The sequence below is a fragment of the Scyliorhinus canicula genome, chromosome 12, assembly GCF_902713615.1.
Source record: "Scyliorhinus canicula chromosome 12, sScyCan1.1, whole genome shotgun sequence".
In the NCBI taxonomy this organism is placed as follows: Eukaryota; Metazoa; Chordata; class Chondrichthyes; order Carcharhiniformes; family Scyliorhinidae; genus Scyliorhinus; species Scyliorhinus canicula.
In genome coordinates this window covers 118,661,880-118,687,357 of record NC_052157.1, presented here as the reverse complement: position 1 = coordinate 118,687,357, position 25,478 = coordinate 118,661,880, and the positions used below count along the sequence as shown (strand labels likewise).

Genomic DNA, 25,478 nt, shown 5'->3' with positions numbered 1-25,478 from the left:
CACTGGCAATTGTCCTCCACCTCCGGAAAGAAGCTGCTCATTCGAGTTCTGGTGAGGTGTGCTCTGTGCACCACTTTAAACTGTGTGAGGCTTAGCCTTGTGCAGAAGGAGGTGGAGTTGTCCCTGCTCCGTGCTTCGCTCCGGAGTCCCCACCTTACTTCCATCCCTAGTTCTTGTTCCCACTTCTGTCTTGCTCCATCCAGAGGTGCTCTCGCCCTCCTAAAGGTCATCCGTATATGCCCCCACAGTTCCCTTTTTCCATTCTGTCCGTGTCCAGTAGCTCCTCTAACATTGTGTCTCTTGGGCCTCTAGGATACTCGTTGTCTCCCTGTGGAGAAAGTTTTTGACTTGTAAATATTGGAGTTCCTGTCCGTTTGGTAGTTCCAGTCTCTCCATCAACTCTCCTAAGGTCGCAAGTCTATCCCCCGTGTAGAAGTTCCTGATTGCTAGTATCCCCTGTCCTATCTCCACCTCTTAAAGGTGCCGTCTAGCATGGCTGGTGGGAACCTGTGGATGCCACAGAGCAGAGATATGGTGGACACCTCAGTGAAGCCAAAGTGTTGTCTCATTCAGTTCCAAGTTCTTAATGTTGCTGCCATTACTGGGATGGATGTGTTTTGCCGGCGAGGATGGGAACGTTGTTGTGGCGAGGGCTTGGAGGGGTCGTTCTCGTGCAGAAGAACTCCTCCAACCTCACCCATTCTGAACTTGGTTCCCTTACCCATCCCTTCACTCTCTCGCCTGCGGCTGCCCAGTGGTAGTATTGCAAGTACGGGAGGGCTCAGCTTCCCATACTTCATCTCCTCTGCCGTGTTGTCTTAGGGATTCTTGGATCTCCCCCCCCCCCCCCCCCCCCCCACACACACACACACAATACAAACACCATAATAATTGTATCTATTCTTTGGAAAGAGGCCTTGGGGATGTAGATCCTTCTGGATCTAAACAAGAGGAGGAACCTTGGCAGTACGTTCATCTTGATCGTCTGCACCCACCCTGCCAGGGAAAGCGGGAGTGCATCCCATCTCTGCAGGTCATTTTTAAATTCCTCCTGCAGACTGGTCAGATTCCACTTGTGGATCCACGTCCAGTTATGGGCTATCTGGATCTCCAGGTAGTGAAGTTTGTTTTGGGCTATTTTAAATGGGAGACCTTCCAGCTCTGTCCCTCTCCCATTCGGGTTCACCTGGAAAACCTCACTCTTGCCCAGATTGGGTTTCTAGCCCAAGAAGGCCCTGAACTCTTCCAGGTGCTTCATGATTTATTTCAACTCGTTCTGCGGATCCGAGATGTAGAGGAGCAGGTTATCCACATAGAGTGAGACTCTGCTCTCTGCCTCCTCTTCAGATGCCCTTCCAGCCTCTCGCGTATTGCAGAGCGATCGCCAGGAGTTCAATTGCCAGGGCAAACAGGAGCGGGGACAGTGGGCATCCCTGCCTTGTGCTTCTGTGCAGCTAGAAGTATTCAGAACTGGTGGTGTTGCTCTGAGCACTCGCCTTGCACAGTTGTACAGGAGTCCCACCCACAAGGTGAATCCTGTCCCCAGCCCAAATCGCTCCATTACCTCAATGAGGTATTTCCATTCGACTCTGTCGGAGGCCTTTTCTGCGTTCAGGGAGATGGTCACCTCTGACGTTCTCTCCCCGGATGGGGTCTCGGAGGACCTTCGAATAACACGGAGAGAAGGCTGGCTGCCTACCGGCTCACCAGCTGAGAAAGCAGGCAGCCACAAGGGAAATAGCCCAGAGGTGGACTGGTAACTGACAAAAAAAGGTCAACCAAGCATTTGAGGCCTTCCACAGGGGATTAAACCTCTGAGCCCCCCGACGGGGACTTGGATCACATTCAGCAGCCATCTGATGTTCACAGTTAGCTGTCTATCCTTGACAAAGCCCATCTGTTGGTACGCAGTTCTCCAGTCCCTTGGCCAGGACTGTCACGAGTATTTTCGGATCTACGTTAAGGAGCGAAATGGGTCTATATAATCCGAATTTCGTCATGGCTTTGTCTTTTTTAGGTGGCCGGGGATTTGTCCGGTCTCAGCACCTTCCCCGCCTGCATAGAGTTGATACACCCCTTAACCTCACCCAGTCCTACTGGTGTTTCCAACTCCCTCCATCTGTCGTCCCCCACGACTGGCATCTCCAGCCCATTGAGGAACTGTTTCATCCCCGAGTCCCAGTCTGGGGGCTCAGAGGTTTACAGTCCCCTGTGGAAGGCCTCAAATGCTTGGTTGACCTTTTTTTGTCAGCTACCAGTCCACCTCTTCGCTATTTCCTTTGTGGCTGCCCGCTTTCTCAGCGGGTGAACCAGTAGACAGCCAGCCTTGTCTCCGTGTGCTTAGAAGGTCCTCCATGTCTGGCAGAGTTGGTGCACTGCTTTCCTAGTGGATAGCAGGTTTTTCATCTCCGCCAGAAGATCTACAGTCGGATCCTTGGAGTACTTTCTGTCCACCTCCAAGATGGAATCGATCAGTTGCTGCTTTTTGGCCCTCGCTTCATTGTCTCTACAAGCCTTGTAGGCAAAAGTCACTCCACTGAACACCGCCTTCAATGCCTCCCAGAATGTAGCATGTGAGATTTCCCCATCCTGGTGTCTAGTGATGTACTCGCCTGTGGCTTGTGATGTTTTCTGGCAGAAGACCTTGTCAGCCAAGAGGTCCGTGCCCAGCCTCCATGTGAGGTGTTGGGCACAGCCTGTCCCCAACCTCCGTGTAATGTGGAGCATGGTCGGAGATGACTTATCGTGGAGTATTCTGGAAGCATAGATTTCCTGACTGCAAAGAAGTCAATACGGGTACATACCTTGTGTGCTGGTGAGAAGAAAGAGAATTCCATATCACCTGGATGCAGGAACCACCATGGATCCACGGCCTCTACCTGCTCCATGAACGTTCCCAGTTCCCTAGCCATGCCTGTTTTTTTCCCCGTTATGGGGTTTGATCAGTCCGTCAATGGGTCCTGTACATGGTTGAAGTCCCCTCCGCCGATGATCTGTCGGTGTGTCGATGTTGGGAATTTCCGCCATGGTCTTCTTTATAAAATCCGTGTCGCCCCAGTCGGGTGCGTAAACATCTACCAGGACGACCGGTGCCCCATCCAGGACATCGCTGACCATGATGTACTGTCCCCCTTGGTCCCTTTGTTCAGGGGTCCTCCAAGGTGACTGCTTACGGTGCCATCTTGTTCCTTCAATCCGAACCTTACCTGCTGAATATAATCTGAAACCCTTCCCTTCTTTCTCATTGTGTTCCCCCCTGATCCCCCTTCCCCCTCTGTCCTTCATTCTAACCCCTCTCCCCCTTGTGTCTCCCTCCCTATTTCCTCCCTTACATTCCCCATCCCTGTCCTTGTGGTCCCCCCCCCTGCCCCCTTACCAGTCGCTCCCTTCCTCCACACCGGGAGGTGCAACGTGGCCCCCCCGTGCTTTCATGCTTCCAGTGCTAGCTTTCTCCGCTATGTGGCGGCCCCTCTCCCGGGGCTGATCTTACTCCTTTCCTATGCCTGATCACTAGCTGTTCTCTCTGTGACCTCGTCACCTTTTCCTGCGCTCCGCTGCCCTCGCCCTTTCCTGTGAGCTGGTGCTTTTGCTCAATGCGAGGCAGTGCTGTCCCACGCAACCATTGTTCAAGTCCATCACTTTTATTTCCCTTTTTCTCTTCCTCAACGCTGCCTTGTCTATCGCGTGTCCAGGCCATTCGTCCGCACAAACCCGTCTGCCTCTGCCGGGGTGTGAAAATAATGTTCCTTGTTTTGGAATGTAACCCAGAGCCTGGCAGGGAATGGCATTCCAGATTTTGCTCCCCTTTTTTACAGGGCCAGTTGTACATGGTTGAACTCGGCCCTGCGCTTTGCCACGTCTGCCCCAATGCTTGGTGCACTCATATTCTGCATCCTTCCCAGCTACTCCCCTTTGTCTGTCTTGCCCACCGCAGGATCTTCTCCCCATCCTGGTATCGGTGTAGTTTGCTGATTGTCGCCCTTGGCTGCTCCCCAGGCTTGGCCTTCAGTCGGAGTGACGTGTGTGCCCTGTCGATGCCCAGCAGCTTGGGGAAGCTGTGCCTCCCAACCAGGTTGCCCAGCATCTGAGCCACATAGTCTGTCGTGTCTCTGCCCTCGATCTCCTTCGGCAGGCCCACGATTCAGATGTTTTTGTGCCCAGACCATTTCTCCTGATCCTCGACTTTCCCCTTCAGGCTCCGCCTGGATCTCTACATTAAACGCCTCTCTCATTGCCGTCAATTCCTTCGTCAGTAATTTTTTCCAGACGGAGTGGGGGGGGCGGGGGGGGGGGGGGGGTTTCGGGTCGTCGGTCTCCCTCTCTCATGGGTAGCCAGGAACCGCTCACCTTGTAGGTCCGCCGACATGCTCGCTCGCTGCTCCTGACCTTCTACCTTCTCTGCAACCTCTTGAGCTCCCATTCGCTGGCACACTGCACCTTTCCTCTTCCTTTCTTGTTTGTGGGTAATGTGAGTCTGAATTTTCAGGCTAAATTCGTCCAAAAGTGCCTACTTTATTGTGATCTGGAGGAGAGCCACCTGATATGCGACTGCTCAGCACATCCCTGTCACCGGAAGTCCAGTACTGGAGTAATTAATGCGACCGAAAGTTGATAAATCCCCTGGACCTGATGATCTCCATCCCAGAGGATGGAAAGAGGTAGCTGTAGAAATAGTGGATGCATTGGTCATCATCTTCCAAAATTCTATTGATTCTGGAACGGTTCCTGCAGACTGGGAGGTAGCAAACGTCACTCCATTATTGCAGAAAGGAGGGAGAAAGAAAAAGGGGAAACTACAGACCTGTTACCTGACACTAGTAGTTGGAAAAGTGTTACAATCTATTGGAAAGGAACCAAATGTAATATTTTCAAAACTAGGTGGGAATGTGAGTTGTGAGGAAGGTGTAAAGAGGCTTCTCAGAAGTTTAGACAGGGCTCGACGGGTTAGATGCAGGAAATAGGTTTTCCCTTGGCTGGGAATCAAGAATCAGGGGACACAGCCTCAGAGATACCATCTAGCAAACCATCTAGGTCTGAGATGCGAAGGAATTTATTCTCTCCAAGGGTGGTAAATCTTTGCAATTCTCTGGAGGCCCAATCATTGAGTATATTCAAGACAGGTATTTCTAGATATTAAAAGATGTCATGAGATGTGGGGCTGGTGTGGGAAAATGGAATTGTGGTGGAAGACCCGTCATCATCTAATTGAATGGCAGAGCAGGTTTGAGGGGCCGAATGGCCTACTCCTGCTCCAGTTCCTATGTTCCCACTGCAGTGTTACTGTGATACCCTCCCTTATGAATGATGTCTCTTCGCCCTCTGGTGGGTAGTTGGTACTCTCATTACTCTTACCCCTCTTATATATCTGGCCATTGCCCAAGCTTGTTTTATTGTTCACATTCCTGTTGCTGCCGCATCCCCACACACACACACGTGATAGATCCATCTCTGGCACCTCAGAAAAGTTGCATTATCAATACCTTTAGCACTGAGCCACTGATCTGCCAGCTTCCCCCAGGCTTTTCGAGTTTCTCTGTCGCAATGACTCAGAACCATTGACCCTCATCACCCTCAATGTCACAGTATCTGCATCCTATCCCTGGACCATCAGATCGATTGCCTATGCCCTTCCCCGCAGGAATAGTGACACGTCAGGTCTCTTCAAAAGCACAAGGCTGCTCGCATAACTCTGCATCATGGGAGAATAGTAGTTGTTTTTCTTCACACCCCCCCTCCATTTTAATGAAGTGTACCTGTGGGGTTTTCCCATGTGAAGCATTTTGTGAATTTTGTTTGTGCTTTTCCTCAGCTGGAAGCAGGTCGCGGATTACTTGGATCAGCAGTTTGAGCAGTACTTCCGTGACGAGAGTGGTCTGAACAGGAAAAACATTGCAGACAACCGAATTCACTGCTGCCTTTACTTTATATCTCCTTTTGGACATGGGTAAGCAGAACATTTTTAACTGCAGATTGGATGATGCTTGGTCCCCATTTGGAAGCTCTGTGAACGTTATACCCTGCACACTGAGATGTATCAGTGAAATGGATTACTTTCTTATTTCGGCCATGCAAGGGTAAAATTTCTGAGAGTCTACACCCACCAGGACTCTCAAATACCAATCAGGCACAGAGGGCAGAGTGGCTGATTTGGAATGCTCCCAATTGACCTGTTACGTGCTTTAATGGACAGAAAAACAACTTGGGCTGAATTTTCTTCTGGTTGTAGACATGCACTTTGAGATCTGAGGAGAGAAGCTTTGACTTTCTGTTGGAGGAAATCCGATTTTCCTCCACATTCCCGACCCTAATCATTTTCCATTGGCCTTTGTGGTAGGTCAGGAATGGCTAATGTGCAAAATGGGCATGCAGCCCTGCTGAGGTCGGGTTCCCCTTTATAGATGGGGGTCGAAAAGCAGATTTCCTCCCGTGCAACACTTTCCTTGATAGTGCGGGGTTTTGGATGTCCAGTAAAAGCATTCCAGTTTTGACGTTCATGAAGAAAATGGAAAGCATGCTGAGGACTCAGGGAAAAATTAGGAAAAGTAAGTGTAAAATAAAAGTTTCAATGTCACTTTTAGGTTCCATGTTGTAATGTAGATGTGTTTTTAACGCAATGATTCTTCATAGGGATATGTCCTGCAAAGGTAAACAAACCTTACATTGGCCAGCATTGTGTAATTGTTCGCAAGCATTGCAGTACTTCTCCCATGGAGAAAGTACCAAAATGCAGTGAGAAATGTTACAAAACATCCCCTCAGTCTGTGCTGTCATCTTTTGAACTATGATTTAAATTGAGTGACAGCTCGGGCAGCGCAGTGGCTAGCATTGCTGCCTCACAGCGCCGAAGTCCCAGTTTCAATCCCGGCTCTGGGTCACTGTCCGTGTGGAGTTTGCACATTCTCCCGTGTTTGCGTGGGTTTCGCCCCCACAGCCCAAAGATGTGTAGGGTAGGTGGATTGGCCACTCTAAATTGTCTCTTAATTGGAAAAAAATGAATTGGGTATTCTAAATTAATATTTAAAAAAATTAAAAAATAAATTGAGTGACAGCTGTGGCTTATTTTTTTAAAAACCGCTTTTAACACTTGAATAAACATCGAACCACCTGTTCCTGTTGATTCATTGACAGGCACTCTGCTTTGAAATTGAAATAAGCACCTTCTGTCCGCTTGAATAAGAGTGTTCTCTATTGTATGTATAGCTATGGTCATTATGAATATTTGGCTCAGTTTCAAGTGCTGATGGATTTTAACACAGTAGATTTTATATTCACCTGAGCATGAATGACAATTCTAAGAGGTAGTAATAATAGATTGCGTCTTTGATGTAGTACATCAAATACATTTTCACATGACAGAATTAATTCAGTGTTCTTCCTCAGTATCCATGATAGGGTGTTTGATGGGGGCTTTTATTAAAGGTTAATTTTTGACCAAGGAATGTAAGGTATTTCCATTGATAATACATGGAAACTGAGGACTGTGCAAAATGGAACTGGGTGAGTGGCTATTGATGAAACACGCAGGTGCATGAAGGGGGCATGGGGCTGCAGGATTGTGGAAAGGGTTCAATGAAGGTGAGGCCCATGGGGCCTTTAAACAATATTAGGAGCCATGCTGCTGTACCTGAGAACTGAGGCGGGCCTTCACACTGGTCTACCGCTACACCCATACTTCTGCATGGGCTTGTAGCTCGAAACTGCTCCGTGAACACAGACCTTGCAGGGTAAAGACAATTATCTCGTGCAAAGTCGCAAATCAGTCGGGAGTGCTGTTTACGACCTGCAAAATGGCCTGACTAGCAAAATGTGCTCTCGAAGGGAAGGTCAAGGGCAAGAATGTTGTGAAATATGATCAGAGATATACTCTCAATTTTCTAACTGGCCCGGATGGGCCGAGCGGCCTGCCGTTCCCGACCTGTTCACGACGGTGGCAGCCACACCTGGTTGCTGCCGTCGTGAACATGGCGCGCCAGGTAAGTGTGGGGCCTGGGGGGGGGAATCGGGGATCAAGCACCACGACCGTGCACGGGAGGGGACGGGCCCGCGATCGGTGCCCACCGATCGTTGGGCCGGCGTCTCAAGGGGATGCACTCTTTCCCCTCCGCCGTCCCGCAAGATCAAGCCGCCACATCTTGCGGGGCGGCTGAGGGGAAAGACGGCAACCGCGCATGCGCGGGTTTGAGCTGTCTAACCCGCGCATGCGCGGCTGACGTCATTAGGCGCCGCCGCGGTGTCATTCTTGGCGCGCCGGGCCTTGAAGCCAGGGACAAGGCCCGGCCGCCGAGTTTCCTGGTACGGCCCGCCTGTCCCCCCGGGTGGGGGAGAATAGGGGGCCGGGAGAAGCTTCCGACGCCGTCGTGAACCTCTCCAGGTTTCACGCCGGCGTCAGGCCTTGCGGAGAATTCCGGTGTTTACTTTGGACCCAAACCGGTTCACGGCTCGAGAAACGTGCGGCAAAGTTTCCCTCCCTCAATGCCAAATTGAGCAAAGTTAGACAATGCCTTACTGCCTTCACAACTTGCATTTTACATTCGAGAGCATTTTCCCTCCTCGGTCTGATTTGAGATTTCCTATGTCCCCATCGACAGGGAACTCGTGTGTTATTTCCAGTGTTGGGTTATCTCTATCCTTATCAGTCCATTTCCAATGGAGGTCTATCTGTTTCTTGCAGGTGTCACTCAGAGCAGCAGTAACTGTTTTATCAGAGTCCTTTCCACACATAACCAGATTCATGTCGCAGAAACCGTTCTAATCACGTCGCTATCAAGTTTGCTCATTTTAAATATTAAAGTCATCGGTTCTGTGTTTATGGTTGGATCAGGTTCAGCGCCAATATCCATACTCCAATCAGGGAGCCAGTTGGCATTCGTTGTCTGTGTTGTGTGAGCGAGTTATTGAGGTGCTCCCATTCTTAGCGAACTGTACTCCAGCATGAATGGAGGCAAACATTGGATGAAACAAACTACAAAAAGAGCTGGGAAGGATAGCAATTAGAATAAGAATTAATTAAGACCAACTGAATTCTCCGAGTGAGCCTGCTCTGCCAGCAACTTCGCATTTTAAAAGATCAGGATGCTATTTTTAAAGGGCACCCCAATGTAATGAAAAATGTAGATGGATTCCTAGCCTCTGGCCTGCTCTTGTAGCCACAGAATTTATATGGCTAGTACAGCTCAGTTTCTGGTCAATAGGAACCCAAGGCTGTTGACAGTAGGGGATTCATCAATGGTAATACCATTGAACGTCAGAGGGCGATGGTTAAATTCTCTCCTGTTGGAGATGGTCATTGCCTGGCACTTGTGTGGTGCAAATGTTACTTGCTACTTGTTAGCCCAAGCCTGGATGTTGTCCGAGTCTTGCTGTATTTGGATATGGATTGTTTCAATGTCTAAGGAGTCGTCAATGGTGCTGAACATTGTGCAATTATCAGTGAGCGTCCTCACTTCTGACCTTATGATAGAAGGAAGATCATTGATGAAGTAGCTGAAGATGGTTGGGCCTGGAACACTACCCTGACGAACTCCTGCAGTGATGTCCTGGAGCAGAGATGATTGACGTCCAACCACTACAACCATCTTCCGTTTTGCCAGTTACGACTCCAACCAGCGGAGGGTTTTCCTCTGATTCCCAGTTTAGCTAGGGCTCCTTGATACCATACTCGGTCAAATTCTGCATTGATGTCAAGGGCAGTCACTCTCACCTCACCTCGAGTTCAGCTCTTTTATCCATATTTGGTTGTATTGAGGTCAGGAGCTGAGTGACCCTACTGAACCCAAACTGAGTGTCAGTGAGCAGGTTATTGCTAAACTAGTGCCACTTAACAACATTGTTGATGACACATTCCATCTACTGATGATTGAGAGTAAACTGATGGGGCAGTAATTGGCCGTGTTGAATCTGTCCTGTTTCTTGTGTGCACGATGTACCTGGGCAATATTCCACATTGCCAGTGTTGGAGGAGGAGACTGAGATGGATCATCCACTCAGCACTTCTGGCTGAAGATTATTGCAAATGCTTCAGTCTTGTCTTTTGCACTGATGTGCTGGGCTCCCCTAACATTGAGGATGGGGATATTTGTGGAGCCTCCTCCTCTTGTGAGTTGTTGATTTGTCCACATTCATAACAGGATGTAGAGGAACTGCAGAGCTCTGATCTGATTCATTGGTTGTGGGATCGCTTATGTTTGCCTAATATTTGCTGCTTATGCTGTTTGGCACATGTGGTAGTATGACATGGGGTATTACGGTACCTGGGAGTGTGAGCTGCCATTGGTGCAGAGGACTCGCTGCCCATTGGCCCAGGTATCATGTGCCTCTTATCCCTATTGGCTAAGAGGAAGGTAGCTCCGCCTATGAGGCGGGGTATAAGAACTCGCGTTTCCCTGCAGCCAGGCCATTTCCTGTACATCTGCTGCCGGGCTCACTTCTTGCTAATCAGAGCCTTTCGTTTCGGACTTCACCTACGTTTCGTGTCCATTGATTGTGCATCAATTTAATTAGCAAGATTTTAAAGGATGGAGCTTTGCATCCAGCCGGAGTGTCTTCGACTCAGCCCGCATGCAGCGAATGCAACAGCCGCATTTAAGCACTGGCTGGCTTGCTTCAATAGTTACCTGAGCGCAGCGGAAAACGTCCCGACGAGGGAGCAGAAATTGCACATCCTCCAATCGTGCGTCGGCACCGCCGTGTACACGCTCATAGAGGACACGACAGACTACGTAGCGGCTATGGACTTGCTCAAAGGACATTTCATACGGCCGGTGAACCAAGTCTACGCTCGGCACTTACTGGCCACGAGGCAGATACCTGGTGAGTCACTGGACGAATTTTACCGTGCCCTCCTCGTACTGGGGAGGAACTGCGGCTGCCCACAGGTGTCTGCTGCTGAGCATACCGAACTTCTGATCAGAGACGCCTTCGTTGCAGATATGCAGTCCTCGCAGCTCCGCCAAAGACTGTTGGAGAAAGACACTTTAAGCCTCATGGAGGCACGGGCCCTCGCCTCCTCCCTAGACGTCGCAAACCGTACCGCTCGCTTGTACGCCCCCGAACGCGCAGCGGCCCCCTGGGCAGCGGGGAACTCGGCCTCTCTCTCTCCCACGGACTCAGACCCCCCCCCAGGCCTGCGTCGCAGGGCGCCCCGAAAAACTGCTATTTCTGCGGCCAGGCAAAGCACCCCCATCACGCTGCCCGGCCCGTTCCGCAACCTGCAAGGGCTACGGGAAGGAGGGCCGCTTTGTGGCCATTTGCCAAGCTAAGCCGGCCGCTGCAGTCCCAAGCAGCGACCGCGGGACTCCCCCCTCGCTCTCTTCAGGGGCGCCGTGCGGCCCACGGACCTCACTGACCCCACCCCCCACTGCCACATGCAACCCCCGGACGCCGCCATTTTGAACCCCCGACTCCATGTGCGGGGAATGGGCGCCGCCATTTTGTCCACCCCCAACCATGTGCGGCCGACGGACGCCGCCATCTTGGATCGGCACCGAGGACCCCGCGGGTGACTACTTCCTGCCTGATGAAGACTCTGAATATCTGCCACGACTCGCCTCTGTCACACTGGACCAGTCGTGGCCTTGTACCCTCTCCACAGGGACCACGAAGATTCTGCTCAATGGCCACGAGACAAACTGTCTGCTGGTCTCCGGGAGCACAGAGAGTTTTGTCCACCCCGCCATGGTAAGACGCTGCGCTCTCCCTGTCTACCCGGTTATACAAAAAATCGCTCTGGCCTCCGGTTCTCACTCGGTACAGATCACGGGGTGCTGCATAGCGGACCTCACAGTCCAGGGGAGGGAGTTTAAAAACTACAAGCTATTCGTCCTTCCTCACCTCTGCGCGGCAGCACTCCTGGGGTTAGACTTCCAGTGTAACCTCCAGAGCCTAACATTCAAATTCGGTGGCCCTATGCCCCCCCTCACTATCTGTAGCCTCACGTCCCTCAAGGTCGATCCCCCATCCTTGTTTGCAAATCTCACCCCGGATTGGAAACCCGTCGCCACCAGGAGCAGACGGTACAGTGCCCAGGACCGGACCTTCATCAGGTCCGAGGTCCAGCGGCTTCTGAAGGAAGGGGTCATCGAGACTAGCAACAGCCCCTGGCGAGCACAAGTGCTGGCGGTAAAGATCGGGGAAAAGAATAGGATGGTCATAGACTACTGTCAGACCATCAGCAGGTTTACGCAGCTGGACGCGTATCTTCTCCCACGTATCTCCGACCTGGTCAACAGGATCGCGCAGTACAAGGTCTTCTCCACGGTGGACCTCAAGTCCGCCTACCATCAGCTCCCCATCCGCGCGAGTGACCGCAAGTACACTGCGTTCGAAGCGGACGGGCGGCTCTACCATTCTTTTCTTTTTTTTTAATAAATTTAGTGTACCCAATCATTTTTCCAATTCAGGGGCAATTTAGCGTGGTCAATCCAACTAGCTTGCACGTTTTTGGGTTGTGGGGGCGAAACCCACGCAGACACGGGGAGAATGTGCAAACTCCACACGGACAGTGACCCAGAGCCGGGATCGAACCTGGGACCTCAGCGCCGTGAGGCGGTTGTGCTAACCACTAGGCCACCGTGCTGCCCCGGCTCTACCATTTTTTAAGTGTTCCCTTCGGTGTCACAAACGGGGTCTCGGTTTCCAATGACAGATGGACCGAATGGTTGACCAATACGGTTTACGGGCCACCTTCCCGTATCTCGATAATGTCACCATCTGCGGCCACGATCAGCAGGACCACGACACCAACCTCCGAAAATTCCTCCGAACCGCAGAACTCCTGAACCTGACCTGACCTGCAACAAGCACCGACCATCTAGCCATCCTCGGCTACGTAGTGCGTAACGGAGTGATAGGCCCCGACCCGGAACGCATGCCCCCCCTGATGGAACTCCCTCTCCCCCCACTCCCCCAAAGCCCTCAAGCGCTGTCTGGGTTTCTTTTCATATTACGCCCAGTGGGTCCCCAATTACGCCAACAAACCCGTCCCCTCATCCAATCAGCCACGTTCCCCCTGTCGATGGAGGCCCGCCAGGCCTTTAGCCGCATCAAAGCAGATATTGCAAAGGCCACGATGCGAGCTATCGATGAGTCCCACCCCTTCCAGGTCGAGAGCGACGCGTCCGATGTAGCTCTGGCGGCCACCCTCAACCAAGCGGGCAGACCCGTGGCCTTCTTCTCCCGTACCCTCCATGCTTCCGAAATCCGCCATCCTCGGTCAAGAAGGAAGCACAGGCCTTAGTAGAAGCTGTGCGACATTGGAGGCACTATCTGGCCGGCAGGAGGTTCACCCTCCTCACAGACCAACGGTCAGTGGCCTTCATGTTCGACAATGCACAGAGGGGCAAGATAAAGAACGACAAGATCTTGCGATGGAGGATCGAACTGTCCACCTACAACTACAACATCTTGTATCGTCCTGGGAGGCTAAACGAGCCTCCCGACACCCTGTCCCGCGGCACCTGTGCCAACGCACAAGTGGACCGCCTTCGAACCCTCCACGCGGACCTCGGCCACCCGGGGGTCACCCGCTTCTTTCACTTTATAAAGACCCGCAACCTGCCCGACTCCATCGAGGAGGTCAGGAGAGTCACTAGGGACTGCCACATCTGCATGGAGTGCAAGCCGCACTTCTACCGCCCCAAACAAGCGCATCTGATAAAGGCTTCCCGCCCCTTTGAACGCCTCAGCATGGACTTCAAAGGTCCCCTCCCCTCCAACAACCACAACACGTACTTCCTCAACGCGATTGACGAGTACTCCCGCTTCCCGTTCGCCATCCCCTGCCCCGACATGACCACACCCACCATCATTAAAGCCCTTCACACCATTTTCTCCCAGTTCGGATTCCCCGCTTACATACATAGCGATAGGGGGTCCTCCTTTATGAGTGACGAGCTGCGTCAATTCCTGCTCAGCAGGGGCATCGCCTCCAGCAGGACGACCAGTTACAACCCCCGGGGTAACGGACAGGTCGAGAGGGAGAACGGTACGGTCTGGAAGACCGTCCTGCTGGCCCTACGGTCCAGAAATCTCCCAGTCTCCCGTTGGCAAGAGGTCCTCCCAGACGCCCCCCATTCAATCCGGTCACTTCTTTGTACATCCACTAACCAAACGCCTCATGAACGCCTTCTTGTTTTTCCCAGGAAGTCTTCCTCAGGGACCACGCTCCCGACCTGGCTGGCTACCCCCGGGCCCATCCTGCTCCGGAAACACGTGCGGGTGCACAAGTTGGACCCGTTGGTCGAGAGGGTCCAGCTGGTCTATGCGAACCCGCAGTACGCGTATGTGGAGTATCCCGACGGCCGACAGGACACGGTCTCCCTATGGGACCTGGCACCCACCGGATCCTGGCAACCCCCCCCCCTCCACCCCCCCGGGCAACAGCCCCCCCTGTTCTCAAAACTGTATATAGTTACTGTGTTTTGGCTCGACCCTGTAAATAGTTGCGGGCCAGTGGGCAGCCACCATCGAAGAGGTACGATCCGACAACACTAGTCATACTACCAGTCTCTTATATCCTCGCACGGGACCCCCCCCCCTCTCCATTTTCGCATTCCCCGTACACCCCCCCCTCCCCCCAGTTCCTTTCTCAACAAGGGGTGAATGTGGTAGTATGACTGGGGGTATTACGGTACCTGGGAGTGTGAGCTGCCATTGGTGCAGAGGACTCGCTGCCCATTGGCCCAGGTATCATGTGCCTCTTATCCCTATTGGCTAAGAGGAAGGTTGCTCCGCCTACGAGGCGGGGCATAAGAACCCGTGATCCCCTGCCGCCAGGCCATTTCCTGTACGTCTGCTGCCGGGCTCACTTCTTGGTAATCAGAGCCTTTCATTTCGGACTTCACCTACGTTTCGTGTTCATTGATTGTGCATCAGCACACAAGTATTGTAGCTTCACTAAGTTGACACCTCACTTTTAGCTGTGCCTGGTGTTGCTCCTGGCATGCCCTCCTGCACTCTTCATTGAACCAGGGTCGGTTATGTTAATTAAGGCCAGGCTGATATAATTTAAAATGAGTATTGCAATTACATTTGCGCATTGAGAATTACTTTTTTGAACAAAAGCAATTAATTGTAGTAACTATAAATCTCAAGAATCAAAACAAATATACACCCACCATTTTTAAACTGATGAAGAAGACAACAGAATAAAAAATAGTTGTCAATGGGTCCAGTTTTCAAATGGACATTAAAACTGGTCCAGTTCAAACAGGTGGTTGGGCAATTTGAACTGGTGCCAGTTGGCCTGTTGAATTGTTTCCAATTGAGCGGCTCAACTGAATCCAGTTGCGGCCAGTCGGACTGGTTAAATTTACTGATCCAACTTATAGAGTCATAGAAGTTTACAGCATGAAAACAGGCCCTTCGGCCCAACTTGTCTATTCCGCCAGTTTTTACCACCAAGCTAATCCCAATTGCGTGCATTTGACCCATATCCCTCTACACCCATCTTACCATATAACTATCTAAATGCTTTTTAAAAGACATTTAAGGCCAGCCTAGGGAAGGTGACCAACTCTTGGGAAATACAATATAGGAACACTTAAGTGTTATAACCCGCACGTGGTTGGGGCAATTAGTCTCCCCGTGAGCCTCATCGAGTATAGGCTCCCCAGCTGAGGGGCGGGGAACCCATGGACAGGGTAATAGAGATTAATATAAAAGTCGGCCAAACTTGGAACTGAAACCTCAGACCCGGCTGTGATCTGAAGAGTATTTGCAATATGATTAATTTCTCTTTGTCCACTTGCCTCAGACTCATCTGTGGTCACTAAAGTGAGATTGGCAAAGGCCGATTGCGGGCAGGAAAAGTGGCGTATAGCCTGTTGGCGGCAATGGCGGCTTTTTACACCATATGGTGCGTCTCTTACTGTCAGGTTCACTGGCTGTCACCCCCAAATTCGCCCTCATTACCTCAGTTCCTTAGTAATCTGGAGCCACATTTAAATGCTGACCCTGTACACAGCTAGCCCACTTACCACTGGGAAGTTATGGCTGCGAATACTACCCTGAAAAAGTAGAGGCCCACCGCAACGTGTTGTGCCCATGCTCTGGCAGAAGACCTGCCAGCAAGACCACCAATTCAGCGTGGGAGGCAGTGGCAGCAGTGGTCAGCGCTAATGCCCAGCTGAGGAGAACAGCCATCCAATGCCACAAGAGGCTGAATGATCTCCTACGTCCCGGTCGAGTAAGTTACTCTTCTCATCACTCGCAGCTCGCACACTCAAACCCATTATAGAATCACAGAAAATTACAGTGCAGAAGAGGCCCTTTGGCCCATCAAGTCGGCACTGACACATGAAAAAAACCTGACCTGCCTACCTGATCCCATTTGCCAGCACTTGGCCCGTAGCCTTCAATGTTAAGACATGCTATGTGCTCATCCAGGGGCAACCTGCCTCTACCACCCTCCCATGCAGTGTATTCCAGACCCGTCACCACCCTCTGGGTAAAAATGTTTCCCCTCAAATCCCCCAAACCTCCTGCCCCTCATCTTGGACTTGTGTCCCCCTTGTAACTGACCCTTCAACTCAGGGGAACAGCTACTCCCTGTCCATGCCCCTCATAACGTTGCACACCTCAATCAGGTTGCCTCTCGGTCTTCTCTGCTCCAGAGAAAACAACCCAAGCCTGTCCAACCTCTCTTCATAACTCCATCCCAGGCAACATTCTGGTGAATCTTCTCTGCACCCCTCCAGTACAATCACACCCTTCCTATAATGTGGCAACCAGAATTGTACACAGTACTCCAGCTGTGGCCTCACCAAAGTTCGATATAACTCCAACATGACCTCCCTGCTTTTGTAATCTGTGCCTCGATTAATAAACGCAAGTGTCCCATATGCCTTTTTCACCACCCTATTAACCTGCACTCCCACCTTCAGAGATCTGTAGGCAAGCACACCAAGCTCTCTTTGTTCCTCGGAACTTCCCAGTGCCGAGGAATACTTCCTTGTTCAAATTACTCCTTCCAAAGTGTATCATTTCACATTTTTCAGGGTTAAATTCCATCTTCCACTCTTCTGCCCATTTGACAATCCTGCCTGTATCTTCCTGTAACCCAAAACACTCAAACTCACTGTTAACCACCCGGCCAATCTTTGTGTCATCTGCAAACTTACTGATCCTACCCCCCGCCCCCAACATAGTCACCTATGTTGTTTATATAAATGATGAATAATAGGGGACCCAGCACAGATCCCTGTAGTACACCACGGGACACTGGCTTTTAGTGACTAAAGCAGTTGTCTATCATCACCCTTTGGTCTCCTACAACCAAGCCAATTTTGGATCCACCTTATCAAATTACCCTGTGTCCCCAGTGTATTTGCTTTCTTTATAAGTCTCCCATGTGGGGACCTTGTCAAAGGCTTTGCTGGAATCTACATCAACTACACTACCCTCATCTAAACCTGGTCACCTCCTCAAAACATTCAATCAAATTTGTTAGGTATGACCTCCCTCTGACAAATCCATGCTGACTTATCCCATATCAAACCTTGCCTCTCCATGTGGACATAGATTCTCGCCTTCAGAATTTTCTCCAATAGTTTCCCTACCACTGACATGAGACTCACTGGTCTGTAGTCCCCTGGCTTATCTCTACAACCCTTCTTAAACAGTGGAACCACATTAGCTGTTCTCCGGTCCTCTGACACCTCCCTCATAGCCAGAGAGGAATTAAATCTTTGGGTTAGAGCCCCTGCAATCTCCTGCCTTGCCTCCCACAGCAGCCTGGGACAAAATTCATCCGGACCTGGAGATTTGTCCACTTTTAAGCCTGCCAACACCTCCAATAACTTGTCACTCCCGACGTCAATTTTCTGAAGAACCTCACATTCTCTTCCCTAAGTTCCATACCTACATCCTCATTCTCTTGGGTGAAGACAGCTGTGATACACATCTATAGGGGCTCTCTCACTGCCAGCTCAAGGGACATCACCACTTGCTCCACCACACACATCTACATCTCCCCTCTGGGTCGTGTCCTCATCTTGCTGGTCCCACTCACCGTACACACTTGCCAGGCATCCTTATCATCTGTCCTGGCACACATCCTACTTACAGTCTCTCCATCTGTCTTCATGCTGGACAAGCTGGCACATAATAGGTGGAAATCCCAGACAAGTGGTGGGATGCCACAGCTGAAAGTCCTCACAGACTTCAAGGACATGGCAGCATGTTAGCACAGTGGTTAGCACAGTTGCTTCACAGATCCAGGGTTCCAGGTTTAATTCCCGGCTTTGGTCACTGTCTGTGTGGAGTCTGCACGTTCTCCCCGTATCTGCGTGGGTTTCCTCCGGGTGCTCCGGTTTCCTCCCACAGTCCAAAGATGTGCAGGTTAGGTGGATTGGCCATGCTAGATTGCCCTTAGTGTCTATAAAAGGTGAGGTGGCGTTACTGGTTACGGGGAGAGAGTGGAGGCGTGGGCTTAAGTAGGGTACTCTTTCCAAGGGCTGGTGCTGACTTGATGGGCCAAATGACCTTCTGCACTGTAAATTCTATGATTCTGTGAATATGTTTGGAATAAAATAGATTTAAAAAAAGAATGATACTTGCCTCTAAAGTTAGGTGGATTGGCCAAGCTAAATTGTCCTTAGTGTCCAAAAGGTGGGGTGGGGTGGGGTTACGGGGATAGGGTGGAGGTATGCACTTGGGTGGGGTACTCTTTCCAAGGGCCGGTGCAGACTCAATGGACTGAATGGCCTCCTTCTGCACGGTAAATTCTATGATTCTATGACAGAGCCATCCAGCTGGAGGAGGAGGACATTGATTGCTCCTGTGCTGAGACTAAGGTTGCCGGTGATAAACCAAGTGAGGATCCAGAACTGCATCATCTATCCAACCACAACAATGCTGCGAGTCCTGTCTCCTGTTTCTGAAGACGGCATCCATGCATGAATGACCTTTCAATCGCAGGAACATTCTGGAAGCAGCCCAGGGAGTTCACCAGTCCTTGACTCCAGCCCTGACAGCAGCACAGAGGGAGGACTTCATGGACCCCAATATAGAAGAACCATCACATTGCTCACACACACCCTGCATCAGCACAGACAGAGACACCTCGGTGGGACCTAGTTTTGGAGACACCTCACAATCTGTTGAGCACGTCATCCTTTCTGATCCCCAACAGGCAGAGGCAGGGACGTCCCAGGGTACCAGCACTCAGAGGTTTACTGGAGACCAGGAATCTGCTGAGTCCCAGTCAGATGATGAGCCCCTGGATTTGGTCATGCCATCATGCCTCATTTGTTGGAGCTCTAAAGGCAAAGTTAGGAAAATCAGGAAGAGATGTCTGGTACACTACTCGGATTGAAAGGCTGCATGAAGGAGTCTGTCCATCTTTTGGCTGAGGTGATTGTGCTGACACTGCAACGCAATGAAGCCAACACATGTATCTGTGTGTGCTGTGGGCCAGTGAACTATAATTTAACTGGACTGCACTATAAGTTTCACATTTTATTGAGACACATAAAAACACAAAACACATGAAGCACAAATCAAAGAAACAGTGCAGAAACAAAAAGTAGCATTGCTGCAATTTAATATTTTTACACTTTAACTATCAGAAACAAAGCTTAAACATTCACTTAGATACTAATGAGACTCCTCGTGGTCAGTCGGTGAATTGCAACACAACCGTGATATCACCAGACTAACATTCCTGTAGCCAAAGAAATAAAACACAATTAAACACCTGAACAAAAAAAAAGTTAATAAATACATAAATTGTGGAAACCAAAGACTATTTACAGGTTCGCCTCCTGATTTTCATGAGGTGCTAATAAAATGTTCTTGACGGATGGCCTGATTTATATTACAAGAACACTTTTAGCTAAAGCTGTAAATGATTTATTGACATTAACTGTGGGTAAACTATTGACAAAACAACAGATGAATAACAGTATTAACATGCACAGGCAATCACGCTCTTCCAGCTCTCCAGTCAGTCTGAGGTCACCTGACTCTAACATTCACTTAGATACTAATGAGACTCCTCGTGGTCAGTCGATGAATTGCAACACAACCTTGATATCACCAGACTAACGTTCCTGTAACCAAAGAAATAAAACGCAATTAAACACCTGAACAAAAAAAAGTTAATAAATACGTAAATTGTGGAAACCAAAGACTGTTAAACAGTTAAAATGCAGATGGAAACCAATCAGAAAGAACACAGTCCAAGTGCACGAAAATGGCAGCAGTGAATCAAAATCCAGAAACTAAGCATTATTTACATTTACACGTTGAGAGGTTGTCGTTTTTTTTAATTGAAGTCCTGAATCTTCCCATATATTATTCATTTTTACGAGCTCTTTCCTGAAAGCCTGCTTCCTCCAGACCCACAGATGCCAACAGCTAAAGATGAATAATGGATTCACGCTTTGGCCATGTGTGCCTTACTCCACATTCCCTCTGGTATCTCAATATTACCTGCAAATAAAATCAGGGACATACTCTATATCCTATGTGGAAAATTGGAAGATAATATAGACTCAGTTTAACTACTTCAACAGTTCAGTCTCACTAAATGACAAATCATTTGTGATGGAGGAAAGTTTAACATCTCATAATGATCCGTCACTTTTGTTGAAACCAACATTGGTTATCAAATGTTTTGAAAATTAATTCTAAGATTTATTACCTTGCCATCATTTGCAGAGCATAACTGCTCACTGGCCTCTTTGCACTCTATATAGGGGGCCTACTGACTCACCTCGCTCTCCTTGGAAATCAATGATTCCCTCCCTCTGCCTCAACCTCCTCCCAATCACCCTCGTTTTTTTCGCCATCCTTCTGTCCCAGGGCTTTGCTATGATTGACCGACTCGTGAGAGGTGTGGTCGGAATGATGGTGAGCAAAGCAGCTAGGGGTGCATCAAATGGGAGGTGGTCAGGAAGCAGCGGGAGGGAAATGGCGAGGACCAGGAACAGGGGCAGCCCGACCAGGGAGTGGGAGAGAGGAAACCATTACCAGGGAAGAGGAGCAGTGAGGATTGCCCGGGAAAGGAAAGGAATTCGGGCAGCAAAGGTGTATCTTTCCCCTCTTGTGTTATATGTTAATTTATATGTTCATTTCTTTGGGTTTTGTTCCATTTGTATCTCCAACGTTTTGCAGCCCATGTTCTTCGTTGGTGTCCACGTAGAATTTTCTTGCCATTATCTATTCTTAACAGGGGTTTCAGTGGTTAGCACCGTTGCTTCACAGCTCCAGGGTCCCAGGTTCGATTCCCGGCTTGGCTCACTTTCTGTGCGGTGTCTGAATGTTCTCTCCGTGTCTGCGTGGTTTTCCTCCGGGTGCTCCGGTTTCCTCCCACAAGTCCCAAACAAAGTGCTGTTAGTTAATTTGATCATTCTGAATTCTCCTTCTGTGTACCCGAACAGGCGCCTGAATATGGCGGCGAGGGGCTTTTCACAGTAACTTCATTACAGTTAATGTAAGCCTACTTGTGACAATAAAGATTATTGTTATATTTAATCATATTCAAGGGGGTATAAGGAATGTAAGGTGCTACCACTGAGCAATGACTGACACTATAGCAACTAAAGGTTCTTACAATGGCAATGGTTAATCCTAGGATTTTTTTTTATGCTTCTCAATTAGAAAAATTATTTTTCTTCCATTCCTAAGAAGCTTTCAATGTAATATAATACTGTATGGTTTTCCACTTTGTGACCCTTTCGTATCGCTAATCAAGAAATCAGAAAACCTTGAAATGGTTTAATGCACGGCATTAATAAACTTGTACCTGTGCAGATTTACTGGGGATGGCGGGACTGACTAGTGAGGAGAGATTGACTAGGTTAGGATTATTTTCGCTGGAGTTCAGACGAATGAAGCGAGGTCTCATCGAGACTTATAAAATTCTAACAGGACCATAATATATAGGAGCAGAATTAGGTCACTCGGCCCATCAAGTCTGCCCAGCCATTCAACCATGGCTTGATATTTTTCTCATCCACATTCTCCTGCCTTCTCCCCATAACCCCTGATCCCCTTATTGATCAAGAATTTATCTATCTCTGTCTTAAAGACACTCAGTGATTTAGCCTTCACAGCCTTCTGCGGCAAAGAGTTCCACAGATTCACCACACTCTGGCTGAAGAAATTCCTCCTCATCTCAGTTTTAAAGGATCGTCCCTTTAGTCTGAGACTGTGTCATCTGCTTCTAGCTTTTCCTACAAGTGGAAACACCCTCTCCAAGTCCACTCTATCCAGGCTTTGCAGCACCCTGTAAGTTTCAATAAGATCCCCCCTCATCCTTCTAAACTCCAACGAGTACAGACCCAGAGTCCTCAACCATTCCTCATACAACAAGCTCTTCATTCCAGGGATCATTCTTGTAAACCTACTCTGCACCCTTTCCAAGGCCAGCACATTCTTCCTTAGATACGGGGCCCAAAATTTCTCACAATACCCCAAATGGGCTCTGACCAGAGCCTTATACAGCCTCAGAAGTGCATCCCTGGTTTTGTATTCTAGCTCTCTCGACATGAATGCTAACATTGCATTTGCCTTCCTAACTGCCGGCTGGACGTGCACGTTAACCTTTGAATTGAGAATTATGAACGAGGACTCCCAAGACCCTTTGTGCTTCTGATTTCCTAAGCATCTCCCGATTTAGAAAATAGTCTATGCCCTCATTTTTCCTTCAAAAGTGCATAACCTCACACTTTTCCACATTGTATTCCATCTGCCACTTCTTTTCCCACTCTCCAAGCCTGTCCAAGTCTTTCTGCAGCCCGCCTGATTCCACAATACTACCTGTCCCTCTACAGATTTTTGTATCATCTGCAAACTTAGCAACAGTGCCTTCAGTTCCTTCTTCCAGATCATTAATGTATATTATGAAAAGTTGTGGTCCCAGCACCAACCCCTGAGGCACATCACTAGTCACCGGCTGCCATCCTGAAAAAGATCCCTTTATCCCCACTCTCTGCCTTCTGCCAGTCAGCCAATCCTCTATCCATGCCAGGATCTTACCCATAACACCATGGGCTCTTAACTTATTTAACAGTCTTCTATGCAGCACCTTGTCAAAGGCCTTCTGGAAATCTAAATAAATCACGTCCACTGGTTCTCCTTTGTCTAACTTCCTTGTTACTTCCTCAAAGAACTCTAACAGATTTGTCAGACGTGACCTTCCCTTGATGAAGCCGTGCTGACTCAGTCCTATTTTATCATGCACTTTCACGTACTCCGTGATCTCATCTTTAATAACGGACTCTAAAATCTTACCAATGACCGAAGTCAGGCTAACCGACCTATAATTTCCCATCTTCTGCCTCCCTCCATTCCTAAACAGCGGTGTTACATTAGGACTAGATAGGATGGATGAAGGGAGGATGTTCCCGATGGTGGGTGTTTCCAGAACCAGGGAGGGCCCAGTCTGAGGATTCGGGGTAGACCATTTAGGACAGAGATAAGGAGATATTTCTTCACCCAAAGAGTGGTGAGCCTGTGGAATTAATTACCACAGGAAGTAGTTGAAGCTAAGACATTGAATACATTCAAGAGGCGGCTCGATATGGCACTTGAGATGAATGGGATCAAGGGTATGGGGAGAAAGCAGAATTAGGCTATTGAGTTGGACGATCAGCCATGATCGTGACGAATGGTGCAGCAGGCTCAAAGAGCTGAATGGCCTCCTCCTGCTCCTAACTTCTATGTTTCTATATTAATATACATGATGGTGAGAAGATACATATTGTCGTGCTTTATAACAAGCATTTCAAACTTGATGTGAAAATGTATACAGACACACCAATGCCTTTTTGCCTTGTACATTTACTCAGGCAGTCTTTTGACATAAGTCAATCCAGTTGACTTCAACTGGTACAATTTCCAGTTCAAAGAATCATTGAAGCAGTTACATGGCAACTGGATCCACTTAATTCCAAAAAGTTCCAGTTTGCCTGTCAACTTGTTCCAGTGGGACGTAACTGGTCCCAGTAAGATTCAGATGATTACAGTTGAAGTCAACTGGGCAAGTGGAATCCTGCTGTTACTCCAGTTATGCCAGTTATTCCAGTTGTACACAGTAGAACTTGTAAATCCATCAACTGGTTCCAATAAGATTCAAATTGTCCTAGTTAAACACAGCTGGACAAGTGGGGGGGACACCAACTGGCTTCCAGTCATTTTTGGTTGCGTCCAATTAAAACAAGTCGTAACCTGATCATTCCAGTAGAAATCAGTTGTGACCAGTTTATGCTCCTGCCTGGCGTCAACTGATTTACTTTGACCTCCTTTCTAATCGCACTCTCAATCCCAGAACTCATCAGAAAGCTGCACTCAGCACAGAATCACCTCACCTATCTTTTTTTTTTAAAAAGTACTTTTATTAAGGTTATTCAGAATTTCTCATAATAAAACAGTAGTAACAATAATAACAAAACAAACTAGAGTGAACATTAACATAGCGCAAACAGAGAATATACAATAACAATTAAATAGACATTACCCCATGCGACTCAGTCTTCCCACACCATCCCAATGAAGCACTCACCGCGCCCCCGCCCCCCCCCCCCCCCCCCCTACGGATTGCTGCTGCTGCTGACATTTTAATTTTCCCCGAGAAAGTCGACGAACGGCTGCCACCTCCGAGGGAACCCTAGCGTAGACCCTCTCAAAGCAAACCTTATTTTCTCGAGGCTGAGAAACCCAGCCATGTCGTTAACCCAAGTCTCTACACTTGGGGGCTTCGAGTCCCTCCACATTAATAAAATCAGTCTCCGGGCTACTAGGGAGGCAAAGGCCAAGACGTCGGCCTCTTTCGCCCCCTGAACTCCTGGGTCTTCTGACACTCCAAAGATCGCTATCTCTGGACTCGGCACCACCCGTGTGTTAAGCACCTTGGACATTGCCCTCGCGAATCCTTGCCAGAACTCTCTAAGCTCCGGGCATGCCCAAAACATGTGGACATGGTTTGTAGGGCACCTCACCTATCTTTGACCAAGATATGTATCGTTGATGCAACATAGCATTTGGCTCTGCCGAAATTACAAGAGCACCCCTATAGTGTAATGGGTTTATTTGGTGTCTCTTTGATAGGAAATTGTGGCTTGTATGTTTAAATATGAAAGAAATTTTTAGTAATCCTTAACTACATACAGCTCTTGGTTACTGACATGCATAGTGCTGCTGCCATGCAGGTAGGTTCCTTCTAGATTGTTCTTCCAGTCTATTACCATGTAACGCTATACATCATACAATGGGAGATGCTATTCTCCAGTCCCACATTAACCCTTGCTCTTCCGAGCACCTTTACATGCAGGCAAATGCAACATCCTTTTTTCTTCTCGGAAGAAAACTTCTCTCTCTCTCTCTCTCTCTCTCTCTCCCCTCCCCCCCCCCCCCCCCCCCCCCCCCCCTTCTAACGGAGTTTAACTCTTTACTTGCTGTCCCTTCCCGCCCCCATTTCAAGTCTCTGACTTTATGAATTCAGACAGTCTTGAGGCTGGACCATTCTTCCGTGTCTT

General features: G+C 49.1%; 1 protein-coding gene across 13 annotated transcripts in view; it reads left to right on the top strand.

Annotated features, from left to right (window-relative positions):
• Positions 1–25,478, top strand: part of LOC119974723 (septin-5-like) — a 239,204-nt gene that overhangs the window by 146,732 nt on the left and 66,994 nt on the right. For all 13 annotated transcript variants that reach the window (XM_038813880.1, XM_038813886.1, XM_038813888.1 and 10 more), the window contains one exon: positions 5,810–5,944. In XM_038813880.1, the coding sequence (XP_038669808.1) occupies positions 5,810–5,944 (135 nt within the window). The remainder of the gene's footprint in view (positions 1–5,809; positions 5,945–25,478) is intronic.